Source organism: Thalassophryne amazonica, chromosome 3 (genome assembly GCF_902500255.1).
Source record: "Thalassophryne amazonica chromosome 3, fThaAma1.1, whole genome shotgun sequence".
Classification (NCBI taxonomy): Eukaryota; Metazoa; Chordata; class Actinopteri; order Batrachoidiformes; family Batrachoididae; genus Thalassophryne; species Thalassophryne amazonica.
The window spans coordinates 14,435,975-14,453,213 of NC_047105.1; the positions used below are offsets into that span (position 1 = coordinate 14,435,975).

General features: G+C 41.0%; 1 protein-coding gene across 2 annotated transcripts in view; it reads right to left on the reverse strand.

The window, feature by feature from the left end:
- Positions 1–17,239, reverse strand: part of igsf21a (immunoglobin superfamily, member 21a) — a 930,426-nt gene that overhangs the window by 23,339 nt on the left and 889,848 nt on the right. For both annotated transcript variants that reach the window (XM_034165871.1, XM_034165872.1), the window contains one exon: positions 3,082–3,274. In XM_034165871.1, the coding sequence (XP_034021762.1) occupies positions 3,082–3,274 (193 nt within the window). The remainder of the gene's footprint in view (positions 1–3,081; positions 3,275–17,239) is intronic.

The following is a 17,239-nucleotide window of genomic DNA, read 5'->3' on the forward strand; positions in this document are numbered from 1 at the left end:
AGCGGCCTCTGCTAGTGGGGCTCTGGACTTGGTTCACAGCACACACCTGTCACTCAAAGAAACCTCACCCCTGATTATTCAAAATTTTATGGCTTAAAATATGCTAAACCAATGAGTTAGGAAAAAAAATAGTCACCCCCTCTACAGTTGTCCTTAAAGGGGTGACTAGTGACCAAATTTTGACTTAGTTTTTTACACCAGGCTATGATTATTTATGCTGTAAACCTGGACAGTTTAACATGGGGGACTCATACATGTCAACCTATACGGATTGTCTGTAAATTTTACGGATTTTTCCGAGTTTCAGTGTCATATGGACGTACAAATAAAGTCTTACAGATATTCAGGGTTTGGTCTGCAGCGGCTCTGTAATCAGCCGTTTCTGCAGAGCAACTCCACTTTGATGCGTGAACCAAATGAAGCAATGCTTCGATCCAATAGCTCGTTGGTTTTTTGATTCGCTGCTCTTCAGAAACAGCAAGTCCGCTTCTTAACTCCTCTCAAAGCCATTAAAATATCGTGAGTCACTTTTGTGTGGATTAAAGTCACTAACTGGGACTCTCGTCTTGTTGTAGTCAAGAAGTGAGAATCGTCCTCCGTTCTGTTGTCTGCAGAGACAGACTGGTCAGAATTAATAACTTCAAAACGAATTGCCGCTTTAAATAAAATGACACCTCTTTAAAACGTTGTATTACAGACACAAAACTACAATCAACTAAAATGTTTTTTTCTTCCCAAAATGAGACGTCCTGCATTCTTTATGAATTAAACTGATGCTGACGTGAAGCACAGTGAGCTCAGACGTATGGAAAGACTTTCATGCCAATAATGTCTGAAAGGAAATGCTTTTGACAAAAACTACAGATTTTGTTTATTCCTATTTATGTCCAGAGATCAAGGATCCACCATGAAGAGTTTATTATGTCCAGAGTTTAAGGATCCAGTGACCAATTTCATATTTATTTACTTTATTCAATTTATTTTTCATGATTTTATTAATGTACGAGGTCTGTGAGAAAAGTATCCAACCTTATTATTTTTTAAAAAACCACATGGATTTGAATCACGTGTGATTACATCAGCCAAGCTTGAACCCTCGTGGGCATGCGAGAGTTTTTTCACGCCTGTCGGTGATGTCATTCGCCTGTGAGCACGCCTTGTGGAAGGAGTGGTCCAGCCCCCTCGTCGAAATTCCTTTGTCTGAGAAGTTGCTGAGAGACTGGCGCTGTGCTTGATCAAAATTTTTTCAAAAACTGTGAGGCACATCCGAGTGGACATCATTCGAGAAATTCAGCTGGTTTTCGGTGAAAATTTTAACAGCTGATGAGAGATTTTGAATTGTTTCTATCGCTGTAAGGACTTCCCACAGAGTGGGACGTCGCGCAGCGCTCCGAGGCGACATCATCATCCTGTTTCAAGCTGAAAACCTCCAAATTTAAGCCTCTGTTGACCCAGGACGTCGTGAGAGAACAGAGAAGTTTCAGAAGAGCTCGGAATCAGCAGTTTATCCGGACATTCCACTGTTAAAGGAGATTTTTTTAATGAAAGACGTGTGGACGGATTGGCGCGTCGGCTTGCAGCCGGCGCGGCGCGCCCGCCACAGGAAGAACACCTCCGTTGGAAGCCTTAAGGACAAGTTGGAACATGCCCTGCTGTTAAACAATTTCTCAGATACTCACTCAACTGAAAGCCACCAAAAGCCGCCTGGATTTTACAAATGGTTATCAACACGGAGGTGTTTTTCCTGTGGCGGGCGTGCCGCACCGGCTGCAACTTCTCAGACTTCTCAGACAATGAAAATCCGATGAGGGGGCTGGACCACTCCTCCCACAATGCGTGCTCACAGGCGAATGACGTCACCGACAGGCGCGAAAAAACTCACGCATGCGCACGAAGGTTCAAGCATGGCTGATGTAATCACACGATTCAAATCCATATAGTTTAAAAAAAAAATAAAACTGTCGGTTTCTTTTCTAATAGACCTCGTATTTCCATTAGTGACAGACAGTTCTTGTTTCTGTAAAAAATAACTAAATTTGACACATTCAGTTCAATAAAATTCAGCTTGACGCATGAATACTATATCGCTATTGTTTGAAATTCAACTGTGGAGGAAATACTAATGATCCTGACTTTAATGTCACTGTGGAAACTCATAATATGTGGACAAAAACCCAGTTATGTGACACCGCTATGCGGTTGTGTGTACTGTAATAAAACTGATTTTGGTGCGATTTGGAGGTTATAAGGATTTTGTGTTGATTTTATGGATTTTCTCACTTGGTTATACAGGTGGACCCTCAAAGGGGTTGACATGTATGGGGACTTTTGAAGACAGCTTCAAGTGGCCATTCAAGGAACTGCAAGATTTTCCACTTCCAGGTTTGCTGCATTTCAGATGACCAGAGGATGGGGCTTGCTCAATATTCATATATTGCCAAAATTGCTGAGAGACATTTATAAAACACAGCAACTTCCATGAGCAAACAGAGGAGCAGGAAGTGCAGACAAAACCTGAGTCATCACACTCTCTCACCGTCACCACTAAACACAGTGATTTCCAGGTTGTGATCAACACTTTGGCCTGCGTTAGCCACTGAACAAAGACACAACAAAGGCGCTTTGATTCCAACACGGACGTTTGATGTCACTTTTGGTTGATGGCATTTAAAACGGAGCGGCATAAAAGATGCACGTGGTGGGACGGAGACCGAATCCCCTGCTGCAGAATAGCTGTGTGCACACAGTGCTGCGTTCACAGCGTGTGCTGCTCACCCAGTTAGAGATACAATCTCTTATTAATCACACATTTAGCAGCATTAATCATTCATACTAAGAAGCGGTCACATAAATCTCAAGTATTTCTCAAAGACATGGGTACACGGAATGAATTTTGTAGAATGATGTAATTTTCTGTGATATTTAAATGTGTAATTGTCTAAATGGTCAAGTTAATTCTTGTAAAGTTAGAAAAAAGTTTAATATTCATCACATTTTGAATAATTCATTGCACTTAAATGTGGTAATTTGAGCTGGTTGTCTTGTGGCCACTGCAGAACGGGGACTGCGGCGGGGACGTACCAAAGACGATGAGGCGAGTGTGTGTATCCGTGGAGCCCAGAGGATTCTGAGCCGTGCAGCGGTACATGGAGCCGTTGAGGTCAGCCGGCACTCTCTCTAGAACCAACTCCTTCCCCTCTCGCTCGGTGCTGCCATCCAGGAGTCGGCCGCCGACCCGCGTCCAGGTGAAGAGCGGCTCCGGGAACACCTCGTTCTATCAGCGAGAGGGAGACAGAGTTGGGAGGGAGGAGGGGGTAAGGACAAATCTGTGACACTCAGCCAACAGATTAAAAACAAAGGACACATGAATATTACAAACTCCAATTTTTCCTCTAATGCAACGGCAAGTTAACAACATGCATTAATAATCAACACATCACTTTACAATGACTTTCCCCTCCGTTACACTCAGAGCCCTCCAGAGACAGCCCGTCTCAGACTTAAAAATAAAATCCTGCTCAAATCGGGGCTCCTTTCATATCAGTGCGATGACGTTCATACATACTAAGAGGGCAAATCTCTCTGTGGAAGAACACACTGCACATGTTCTCCATCGCAGGGGCACCGCTAGAAAGATGGTCCATTACAGTGGATTTCAAGTGCAGAACACAGATTTGAAGGACTTGACACACACTCAGGTCAAGAGGTACAATGCCTTCCAAAAGTATTGGAAGGTACTCCACAGATTTTAATTTGTTTATGCCATTTCAAATACAAAAAAAAAAAATACAATTTCTCCCACCACAGCCACAAAAGCATATCACTTTTTCAGAGTAGTCTAGGTGCCTTGGGGGCTTCCCTCACTTGTCTTCTTCTTGCACAGTCACTCAGTTTTTGAAACCTGTTTCCTCCAGACAGATTTATCATACAGTATCAGTCTTTGCATTTCTTAAAGATTGATGAAAATGATGTCCAAGACATATTCAGCGACTTGAAAATATTCATGTATCTATCCCTTGACTTTTCTCAAGAAAAATGGCTGAAAAAGTGATGATTTAATGTAAATTAATTGAAGGGTGCACTATTGTTTGTTCTGTTGTGTTGAGAAATTTTAGTTCGTTGATTAATCTATGTTGACTGTGCTTGGTTATTTTTTAGTATTTTTTGTTATGAGTGTGTATATATATATATATATATATATATATATATATATATATATATATATATATATATATATATATATATATATATATATTATGAGTTATCAAGTTGTTCACCAATGAATATGGTTTTATACACGCTTCGGCCTTCGGCATCAGGGTGTATGGTTTTCTGAAGGGTGTAAAAAGCCATATTCATTGGTGAACAACTTGATAACAAATTTATCATATACAGTGGTCCCTCCTTTATCGCGGGAGTTACGTTCTAAAAATAACCCACGATAGGTGAAATCTGCGAAGTAGTCAGTGTTATTTTTTACAATTATTATAGATGTTTTAAGGCTGTAACTAACAAACAAATTTAATTTTAATGATCAACCTACGATGTTGGACACATAAGAAATTATTAATAGTGACTCACCAGTATTTCACAGTTCCTCTGACCGCGCCTCTTCGTCGTGGCGCCGCTCCACTGTCCAGATTGGCTGATTACTTGGGTGGCATGAAAAATATTACCCGTCCGTGAAAAGGGTGTATTGCTATTTATTCTTTAGTGGTTTATCCAATCACATTGGCGTATCATTCATAGGTATATGATAAATATATATATTTGGGGGGGGGGTGAACTGCCACAGTAATTAAGCAATCAACACCAAACTTGGTATGATGAGTGGGGGCACCAGGGAGGAGGTCACAGGGGCCCTCAGGTTGAAAGTGCACATGTGAGACAACACATACAACCCCAATTCCACCTAAGTTGGGACATTGTGTAAAATGTAAATAAAAACAGAATACAATGATTTGCAAATCCTCTTCAACCTATATTCAGTTGAATACACCACAAAGACAAGATATTTAATGTTAAAACTGATAGACTTTATTGTTTTTGTGCAAATATTTGCTCATTTTGAAATGGATGCCTGCAACATGTTTAAAAAAAAACTGTGACAGTGGTATGTTTACCACTGTGTTACATCACCCTTCCTTCTAACAACACTCAATAACTGTTTGGGAATTGTGAGTGTCATGATTGGGTATAAAAGGAGCATCCCCAAAAGGCTCACCCATTCACAAGCAAAGATGGGGTGAGGATCACCACTTTGTGAACAACTGCATGAAAAAAATAGTCCAACAGTTTAAGAACGATGTTTCTCAATGTTCAATTGCAAGGAATTCAGGGATTCCATCATCTCAGAATCAGAATTCGAATCAGAATCGCCTTTATTGTCATTGTAATTTGCATTGCTGAGAGACCAGACTTTCAAAGCACTTCATGACCACAGGCGTAAGTGCAACAGGCCTGTCATCATTTATACTCTCCACTGCTGACTTCTTTGGGACTGGAATGATGGTGGAAGATTTGAGGCAGAATGGGACGATGGCCTGCGACAAGGACAGGATGACGATGCAGGTGAAAACTCCAGCCAGTTGGTCAGCACACGCTTTGAGTACCTTTCCAGGTACACCCGGGGCCGGCCGCCTTCCTGGGGTTCACCGCCTTCAGCACACATCTCACTTCGTGTTCCTGAAGTGTTAGCGTGCTAGCGCTGGAGGGTGGTGGGTGTGGAGTGGCTGCTGGTCTGTCTGCTTCTAAGCGGGCAAAGAAGTGGTTCAGCTCCTCTGCCAGCAAGGTGTCAGACCTGGCATTTCCTGGGTTGCTGCTTCTGTAGTTGGTTATATGATTTATTCCCTGCCACATCCTTCTGGGGTCATTTACAGTGAAGTGGTCCTCTATCTTTTCTTGTAGGCAGCCTTGGCCTCTCTGATGCGTCTTTTCAGATCGGACCGGGCCGCGCTGTACAGAGCCCTGCTCCCTGATTTAAAGGCGGTGTTGCGGCTTTTTAATAGGGACTGGACTGCACTGTTCATCCAGGGCTTCTGGTTTGGAAAAACCCTGACCCCTTTGTTGACGGTGACAGTGTCAATAGTGTCTACAGTCCATAATATAATCAGAAGATTCAGAGAATCTGGAGAACTTTCTACAGCAGTGATTCTCAACCGGGGTGCCGCGGCACCCTAGGGTGCCGTGATCGATCGTCAGGGGTGCCGTGGGTATTTTTCATATTCGCGATTATTTTTCATATTCGCGATTACCGTGAATTATTTATTTTATCCACAAAGCATAAAACGACTCAGAATCTGACGTCATTGTGCTGCAGCCTCGCTCTCGTCTTAAGGCGGGACAATAACAAGGAGGCTGACGGCCGATTAAAACAGTACCGTCTTCTTCAAAAGCTGTCTAAAATGCGGAGCTGTCGGTGTGTGTGTCTGTGCCTGTGTGTGCACGCGCGCGGAGTTAACAGGCTGCAGACTGCGAGGGAGGGGGTGAGTGAGGGAGATTCCTGAATGCAGGCGCGACACGTTCAGTGCGCAGCGAGCGCGGAGCAGAGAGAGGATTTTAACCCGAGTGAACGTTAACAAAACTGAAACGTGAAGCTGCCTTTACTTCTCTCTGAACTTTCTCTAAAGGTGTGATTCTGCCGTTACCGTCCTGTTCACACCATGTGCGCGTCGTATGCTGAATTTATGAGATCATGAGATGAAATAAACGGTCAAATATATTTAAAAACATATTTAAAAAAATGAGAATATATGAATGAACTGAGAGCCACAAAAAAAAAAATGTTCAGACGCACAGATCACAAAAAGCAGGTGAGAACGCTGAACTTTAACAGCTGTTATTTTCCAAAGGTATTTATTTGTTCAATCTTAAGCTTAATGTAGTGTTTAAGCACAAAACGTGACTGATGAGGAGAAACAATTTCAGAAATGCAACAGAAACAACCACAAATCAGAAAAAGTTGGGACTGTATGTAAAATGAAGATAAAAATAAAAATGTTGCACCATTCCCAGTTTCTCCACTCACAGAAGCCAAACGTTCTTCCAGAGTTGTGTAATTATACTACAATAGTAGAATATAAAGAAGGGGAAAAAAGAAAAAAAAAATAGACAATATATTCGTCAATCGCAATTATTTGTCTGACAATTAATCATCTCCAGAAATTCCTAATCGTGACAGCCCTACTTGAGATCAGAGCGCAAAATGCTTGAGGATTTTCGAAATGCGATGTTTTCTGTATCAATTTCTATTGCGATAATTGGGTTTTGCGCAAAACCAGAGGTAATAGCATTATAATATTATTTTAGTTGGTGGTGTGCCGCAGGATTTTGTAAATATAAAAAGGGTGCCGCGGCTCAAAAAAGGTTGAAAAACACTGTTCTACAGGTAAGCGGCAAGGCCGAAAACCAGCACTGAATGCCCATGACCTTCGATCCCTCAGGCGGCGCTGCATTAAAAACCGACATCATTGTGTAAAGGATCTTGCTGCCTGGGCTCAGGAACACTTCAGAAAAACATTGTCAGCTAACACAGTTTGACGCTCTACAAGTGCAAGTTAAAACTCTATCATGCAAAGCGAAAGCCATACATCAACAACATCCAGAAACGCTGCCGCCTTCTCTGGGCCTGAGCTCATTTGAAATGGACAGACCCAAAGTGGAAAAGTGTGCTGTGGTCTGATGAGTCCGTATTTCAAACATTTCAAATTGTTTTGAATTATGAAGCGCAAAATATGACAATGGAGACCCAGGACTGTTGAACAACTGAAGTCGTACATCAATCAAGAATGGAAAATAATTCCACTTACAAAGCTTCAACAATTAGTGTCCTCAAATCAAAATCAAATCAAATCAATTTTATTGATATAGCGCCAAATCACAACAAACAGTTGCCCCAAGGCGCTTTATATTGTAAGGCAAAAGCCATACAATAATTACGGAAAAACCCCAACGGTCAAAACGACCCCCTGTGAGCAAGCACTTGGCTACAGTGGGAAGGAAAAACTCCCTTTTAACAGGAAGAAACCTCCAGCAGAACCAGGCTCAGGGAGGGGCAGTCTTCTGCTGGGACTGGTTGGGGCTGAGGGAGAGAATCAGGAAAAAGACATGCTGTGGAGGGGAGCAGAGATCAATCACTAATGATTAAATGCAGAGTGGTGCATACAGAGCAAAAAGAGAAAGAAACACTCAGTGCATCATGGGAACCCCCCAGCAGTCTATAGCAGCATAACTAAGGGATGGTTCAGGGTCACCTGATCCAGCCCTAACTATAAGCTTTAGCAAAAAGGAAAGTTTTAAGCCTAATCTTAAAAGTAGAGAGGGTGTCTGTCTCCCTGATCTGAATTGGGAGCTGGTGCCACAGGAGAGGAGCCTGAAAGCTGAAGGCTCTGCCTCCCATTCTACTCTTACAAACCCTAGGAACTACAAGTAAGCCTGCAGGCTGAGAGCGAAGCGCTCTATTGGGGTGATATGATACTATGAGGTCCATAAGATAAGATGGGACCTGATTATTCAAAACCTTATAAGTAAGAAGAAGAATTTTAAATTCTATTCTAGAATTAACAGGAAGCCAATGAAGAGAGGCCAATATGGGTGAGATATGCTCTCTCCTTCTAGTCCCTGTCAGTACTCTAGCTGCAGCATTTTGAATTAACTGAAGGCTTTTCAGGGAACTTTTAGGACAACCTGATAATAATGAATTACAATAGTCCAGCCTAGAGGAAATAAATGCATGAATTAGTTTTTCAGCATTACTCTGAGACAAGCCCTTTCTAATTTTAGAGATATTGCGCAAATGCAAAAAAGCAGTCCTACATATTTGTTTAATATGCACATTGAATGACATATCCTGATCAAAAATGACTCCAAGATTTGTCACAGTATTACTAGAGGTCAGGGTAATGCCATCCAGAGTAAGGATCTGTTTAGACACCATGTTTCTAAGATTTGTGGGGCCAAGTACAATAACTTCAGTTTTATCTGAGTTTAAAAGCAGGAAATTAGAGGTCATCCATGTCTTTATGTCTGTAAGACAATCATGCAGTTTAGCTAATTGGTGTGTGTCCTCTGGCTTCATGGATAAATAAATGTGTCCTCAGTTAGCATAGAACGGGTAACTCAGCTAGCATATATACGAGGGCTGTCAATAAAGTATAGGTCCTTTTTATTTTTTCAAAAACTATATGGATTTCATTCATATGTTTTTATGTCAGACATGCTTGAACCCTTGTGCGCATGCGTGAGTTTTTCCACACCTGTCGGTGACGTCATTCACCTGTGAGCACTCCTTGTGGGAGGAGTCGTCCAGCCCCTCGTCGGAATTCCTTTGTCTGAGAAGTTGCTGAGAGACTGGCGCTTTGTTTGAACAAAGTTTTTTCTAAACCTGTGAGGCACATCGAAGTGGACACGGTTCGAAAAATTTAGATGGTTTTCGGTGAAACTTTTAACATCTGATGAGAGATTTTGAGGTGATACTGTCGCTTTAAGGACTTCCCACGGAGCGGGACATCGCGCAGCGCTCCCAGGCGCCGTCGTCAGCCTGTTTCAAGCTGAAAACCTCCACATTTCAGGCTCTATTGATCCAGGACGTCGTGAGAGAACAGAGAAGTTTCAGAAGAAGTCGGTTTCAGCATTTTATCCAGATATTCCACTGTTAAAGGAGATTTTTTTAATGAAAGACGTGCGGACGGATTGCAGCGTCGGCTCGCAGCCGCCACGACGCTCCGCCACTGGAAAAGCACCTCCGTGTTGATAACCATTTGTAAAATCCAGGCGGCTTTTGATGGCTTTCAGTGGAATGAGTATCTGAGAAATTGTTTAACAGCTGGGCATGTTCCACCTTGTTCTTAAGGCTTCCAACAGAGGTGTTTTTCCAGTGGCGGAGCGACTTCTTAGCAAAAAACAAAAACACCCTAACCCTCATTACCCTTCCTCCTCCCTATACCTAGAAAAAAACATATTTTTGTACCGCTGTTTGAACTGGTTCATGCTTGGACATTGCTTGAGCCCCACTCCCAATCTGTTCCACATCCTCACCCCACAGACAGAAATACAGAAACCTTTTAATGTTGTTCGTGCCCACTGATGCTTTAAATTAAATTTCTCCCTCAGACTGCAATCCCCTGATCTGTTAAAAAACATATTTTTAATATTTGCTGGAAGTAAATTGTTTATTGCTTTATACACGATTTGTACTGTTTGAAAATGAACCAAGTCTGTGAATTTTAAGAATTTGGATTGTAAAAATAGTGGATTTGTATGATCTCTATAGCCAGTATTATGAATAATTCTTATAGCTCTTTTCTGCATTACTGATAGTGATTGTGTTGTACCTTTATAAGTATTACCCCATACCTCTGCACAGTACTGTAAATATGGTAAAACCAGTGAGCAGTAAAGAATGCGGAGTGAGTTGTGGTCCACAATATGTTTCGCTTTGTTTAGAACTGAAATGCTTCTTGACAGTTTACTTTGTATATGTTTTATGAGTCTTCCAGTTTATCTTATCATCTATTATCACCCCCAGAAACTTATTTTCATGTACCCTTTCAATATCTACCCCCTCGACTTGTAACTGAACCTGTATGTCTGTATTACAATAGCCAAATAACATGTATTTTGTTTTACTTAAGTTTAATGATAATTTGTTTCTGTCAAACCATATTTTCAATTTTCCCATTTCTATACTGATTCTTCTCAGTAACTCCTGCAAATCCCCCCCTGAACAAAAAATGCTTGTGTCATCTGCAAATAATACTAATTTTAATATTTTGGAAACATTGACAATATCATTTATATAAATTAGAAACAGTTCTGGACCCAATACTGACCCCTGTGGGACGCCACAAGCATTGTCCAAGCATGATGATGTATATTCCCCCAACTTCACAAACTGTTTTCTGTTACTTAAGTAGCTTCTCACCCAGTGCAACACCAACCCCCTAATCCCATACTGTTCAAGTTTACTGATTAATATGTCATGATTGATTGTATCAAAAGCCTTTTAAGGTCTATAAATATTCCAACTGAATGTAATTTGTGGTCTATGGCGTTTGTAATCTCCTCAACTGATTCTATTAATGCAAGTGATGTTGAACTATGTGCTCTGAATCCATATTGACTATCAGTAAGTAATTTATGTTTATTTATGAATTTGTCTAATCCAGTGATTTTCAACCTTTTTTGAGCCGCGGCACCCTTTTTATATTTACAAAATCCTGCGGCACACCACCAACCAAAATAATATTATAATGCTATTACCTCTGGTTTTGCGCAAAACCAATTATCGCAATAGAAAATCGATACAGAAAACACCGCATTTTGAAAATCCTCAAGCATTTTGCGCTCTGATCTCAAGTAGGGCTGTCACAATTAGGAATTTCTGGAGACGATTAATTGTCAGACAAATAATTGCGATTGACGAATATATTGTCTATTTTTTTTCTTTTTTTCCCCTTCTTTATATTCTACTATTGTAGTATAATTACACAACTCTGGAAGAACGTTTGGCTTCTGTGAGTGGAGAAACTGGGAATGGTGCAACATTTTTATTTTATCTTCATTTTACATACAGTCCCAACTTTTTCTGATTTGTGGTTGTTTCTGTTGCATTTCTGAAATTGTTTCTCCTCATCAGTCACATTTTGTGCTTAAACACTACATGAAGCTCAAGACTGAACAAATAAATACCTTTGGAAAATAACAGCTGTTAAAGTTCAGAGTTCTTACCTGCTTTTTGTGATCTCTGCGTCTGAACATTGTTTTTTTTTTTGTGGCTCAGTTCATTCATATATTCTCATTTTTAAAAAATGTTTTTAAAGATATATGACCATTTATTTCATCTCATGATCTCATAAATTCAGCATATGACGCGCACATGGTGTGAACAGGACGGTAACGGCAGAATCACACCTTTAGAGAAAGTTCAGAGAGAAGTAAAGGCAGCTTCACGTTTCCGTTTTGTTAACGTTCACTCCAGTTAAACTCCTCTCTGCTCCGCGCTCGCTGCGCACTGAACGTGTCGCGTCTGCATTCAGGAATCTCCCTCACTCACCCCCTCCTTCGCAGTCTGCAGCCTGTTAACTCCGCGCGCGTGCACACACAGGCACAGACACACACACCGACAGCTCCGCATTTTAGACGGCTTTTGAAGAAGACGGTACTGTTTTAATCGGCCGTCAGCCTCCTTATTATTGTCCCGCCTTAAGACGAGAGCGAGGCTGCAGCACAATGACGTCAGATTCTGAGTCGTTTTATGCTTTATGGATAAAATAAATAATATGAAAAATAATCGCGAATATGAAAAATACCCACGGCACCCCTGACGATCGATCACGGCACCCTAGGGTGCCGCGGCACCCCGGTTGAGAATCACTGGTCTAATCTATTATTGAATAGCTTTTCTAATAATTTGGAAAATTGTGGAAGCAAAGAAACAGGTCTATAATTTGTGAAGTGGTGTCTATCCACAGTCTTATACAGCGGCACAACCTTAGATATTTTCATTTAATTGGGAAATTTTGAAAACATTTTGAGCGAACAAAGCGCCAGTCTCTCAGCAACTTCTCAGACAAAGGAATTCCGACGAGGGGCTGGACGACTCCTCCCACAAGGAGTGCTCGCAGGCGAATGATGTCACCGACAGGCATGGAAAAACTCACGCATGCGCACAAGGGTTCAAGCATTTTCTGACGTAAAAACATATGAATGAAATCCATATAGTTTTTGAAAAAAATAAAAAGGACCTATACTTTACTGACAGACCTCGTGTATATATATATATATATATATATATATATATATATATATATATATATATATATATATATATTGTTGTGTGTTGGGGGGTTTGGCTGGATGTTTTTGTGTTGTTTTTGTTGTGTGGGCCGCTGAAGAGGAGGTACTGCTGGCCCACCACCACCAGAGGGCGCCCTGCCTGGAGTGCGGGTTCCAGGCACCAGAGGGCGCTGCCGCCTCACAGGAGCAGCCAAGGTGACAGCTGTCACCCATCAACCAAAACAGCTGACATCCATCAGCTGAAGGGTATATCAGCTGGACGGCATCTCCACCTCATTGCCGAGATATCGCTCTACCAAGGAGGTAACGTACTCAGCCTATTGTGTTGTTTTCTTGACAGTAATACTTTGTTGCTTTGCACAGAAAGAGAGAAGAACAGCAGGAGACTGTATTTTGGGATAAGTACTCGCATTCCTGCACTACAGTGTTGTTGTTGATTAGAGGTGGAGGTGGTGTTTCCACCCTACGTGTTGCTGGGTGCAGCCGCACCCACATCTGACTGTTTCTGTTCCTCGCCAGCAGTACCGGATCCGACGAGTGGAGGCAGTGGCCACCTGGGAGTTCGGGACTTGGCGGCTCCAGTATTCCCGGGGTCCGGTGGCGGAGAAAATCGGGTGGTTCCGGTTCGACTCGGACAGACGTCTCCTATCGTCGAGCCTGCCCACACGACACCATTAGAATTGGTTATAACCACAATTGTAATCTGTTGTGTTTGTTGTGCGTATTCACAACAGTAAAGCTTTGTTATTTGACTTTCTCCATTGTCCGTTCATTTGCGCCCCCTGTTGTGGGTCCGTGTTCCTACACTTTCACAACAGTTTTCTTTTCTTTGCTCTCCAGGTGGTATGCAAACTGGTTTTTGTCTGTGGAGAAGGTGCTGGCAGAAGAGTCCTTCACCCTCATCAGCATTATTAGCTGCACCTGTGGAGGATGTTTACGTGCAGGCCTACTGACTCGCAGCACCTGTGGATGATGTTCACGTGTAAACTTAAAGACTTTCAGCTGAAGCAGATAATGAGATGGCATTCTGCATTTAAGCCATGAGTGGTTCAAGCAGAATTGCCGGGAACTCGACCTTGTGACGTTCGTTTGTGAGACGCTGAGGACCGCGCCTGGGTTTGACACATCGTGCCTGTGAAGGAGGACGGGTGAGGGACACATGCTGTCAGCACACATCAGAGGTGATGATTGTCTGAATAAGTGTTAACAGTAATTTGGTATTTTGTTATGCAGTATATTTGAACATTGATGAGAATTGTGCAGCTCGCTTCTCACTGCTGTGGCGTACGGAATGATGATCCTCCACCTGTTGTGAGAAGCTGCTCATTTACATAAAGCTTAAATTCAGACCTGAATGTGTTGCTGATAGTGTGTGCCTTTGAAGGATATTTGTTGTAGCTGTTGACTTACCTCACCTTTTCCATCCTTCACAGAGTCAGTTTGTCGTATCCACCTGGGGGGTGTTCGGCGGTGAGTCTGGGTCCAGAAGCGTCAGGCTTCGATCCATTTGGGTGCTGGAGAGTGCGCCGTCCTTCACCTCGCCAGACAACCGCACATTTATGTTGTACACAAATTATTGCACAAAAGGGAAATAAATGTGTTTTGTTTTTGGAACCGCTTTCTGGTTATTTTAGCGCTGGGTTCAGTCAGACGCTGGTCCGCTCCTCAACTTGCGTCTGCACATAACATATATATATATATATATATATATATATATATATAATAGTAGTAAAAGGGGTGGGTGTTTATAAGCTTTTGCTTCTGCCTACACTCTTTCGGCCACATAAAAGTGTGAAATTGTTTATGATTTTTTAATGAGTTTTTTGTTAAGTGTGTGTGTGTGTGTGCCAAATAAATTAATGAATTCAGTCATTCATTCAGTTTGTCCATATACATTTTTCTATCATTTTTAATTTTAACATTTTGTATATAATGATTTTTTTTTTTGTTTAAATTTATGAAAAAAAAAAGTTGTTTTTTTTTCTTGCTGGCAAATAACTTTAGACATTGAAAAAAATATTTTTATATTATTTATATTATTTGTTTGCATTTATTTCTGATCACATAACTTATGTACATAAAATATAGAGGTACCGACAATTTTGTCCGCATGTAAGTAGCTATAATTCCTAAACCATTAATCCAATCATTTTGTTAAATCCCTTGAATTAAAGATGAAAGTTTATACTCCAAGAACATGTTGTTTGATTGCCCCTCCACTGTGGTGCACAGAGGCAGAATTACAAAAATTTTCTAGTTCTCCAGATATTTATGGTCCTGACTTTAACAACAAAAAAAGTTGTTCTATTCCTGAAAGCAGAAACTCAAAAGACTGAGGATTTGATCTTTGTTGCACTGAAGGAGATCAACAACAGGAACTCGTGTGTCTGGGAAAAAACACACACAACCTTGAGGTTACAGCTGAGCAAAAACTGAAAAGCTAACCTTGCTTTGCTTTGCTTCACAGCGCTGAAGTGCAGCTTGAATGCAAAGGTGATGCGAAGTCAGATGCACAGCGTTTGTTTGAAGAACTTGCAGAAATGATGTGACTCAAAACACATCTGACAGCAAGTGCACAACTAAAAGTGGTGCAGCGTAGCTAAAATTTCCATAGAAATTGTTCATAAAAGCATGGAATTTGGCACACATATTCTAAATTAACTACTGTTTATTTTCAGGAGCCATCCTGGAGCTGACCTCTAATAAGCTACAGTGGTCAATAAAAAAGTACACAGGTGTCAAAATTTAAAAATGCTCCAATCATGTTGAAAACTATACCACATTATTTGTCTGATCATAAAGATTCCAAAAAAGGTATAGTTTGGACTATCTATGACTGAATGTTCTGGAGTTATGGGGTAAAAACAGCAAAAATGGTGAGAAAGATCAGTTTCAGTTTGTACAGGGATCAAAAGTTAAAGTCCCTCCAATTTTGGTAAAACAATGATGCAAATTATTGGTTGAGTTAATAGTATTTTAAAAAGGAAGAGTTTGCTCATGCTTAGTTATCATGTTACGGGGTAACAAATGTCATATGTCATAGAATTCAATGGACGTCAACCTTGTTTGACCTTTACTTTGGAGACCAAACATTCAACACAGTCAAAACTATTCCATTTATTAATCCTTTTATTTCAACCAATAATTTGCATTGGTTGATCTTAGCTGCTGCAAAGAAACAGCAGGATGTGAACACTGCTGCACGCTGCATCACTAACAGTCACCTCTGGCTCGTAGACGCCTGCTTTCAAAATCTGGTGCCTCATTTATAGCTGTTGGATGCGCACAAAACTGGAGCTAAAAGAGGAGCACAACAATTTTAACGCATAATTTGTGAATTATAAAAAAATACCAGATGTACACACGTAACTGTGTAATGACACATCTCACATGTACGTGTAGTTTGTTAAAAATAACAATGAACATTTTCACTTGTGATAGTGACCATAATAGGGAGTCCTCAACTGTTGAATATAGCCTGTTCACCCATCAGAGGGCCCAGGGCTCTCTACATAAAATTCTGCCTGAAGAGGGGGTGGGCCAATGCATTTTTTTTTATCTTGGTAAGAACCAAATAATTTGCAGTGTAACAACATAAAAAACTTTAGATTTAGAAATGTTAATATATCTTGTTTTAAGGGTTAATTTCTTATTTTAGGTGTTTGATATGCTTATTTCTAAATTTAACAATCTTAATTTAGTATATCTTTTCAAGTGAAATTACCTGTCCATGCAGCAAGATAATTTCCCAGATTTAGTGTTTTTGGACCTCTTTTTTCACTGTGCAGTGTTGTGCATGCATCATGAGACTAAATACTTTTCCCCCCACTGTATGACGCAGATCAGCAGGTGGCGTGAGATTTATAAAGAGGATTTTTCTTGCAGGTGTGCATACAGAGGAGTTTTATACATGTGATTACTTTTTTGTGTTTACACACATTTTTGCCTTTTTTCAATCAATCAATCAATCAATTTTTTTTATATAGTGCCAAATCACAACAAACAGCTGCCCCAAGGCGCTTTATATTGTAAGGCAAGGCCATACAATAATTATGTAAAAACCCAACGGTCAAAACGACCCCCTGTGAGCAAGCACTTGGCTACAGTGGGAAGGAAAAACTCCCTTTTAACAGGAAGAAACCTCCAGCAGAACCAGGCTCAGGGAGGGGCAGTCTTCTGCTGGGACTGGTTGGGGCTGAGGGAGAGAACCAGGAAAAAGACATGCTGTGGAGGGGAGCAGAGATCGATCACTAATGATTAAATGCAGAGTGGTGCATACAGAGCAAAAAGAGAAAGAAACAGTGCATCATGGGAACCCCCCAGCAGTCTACACCTATAGCAGCATAACTAAGGGATGGTTCAGGGTCACCTGATCCAGCCCTAACTATAAGCTTTAGCAAAAAGGAAAGTTTTAAGCCTAATCTTAAAAGTAGAGAGGGTGTCT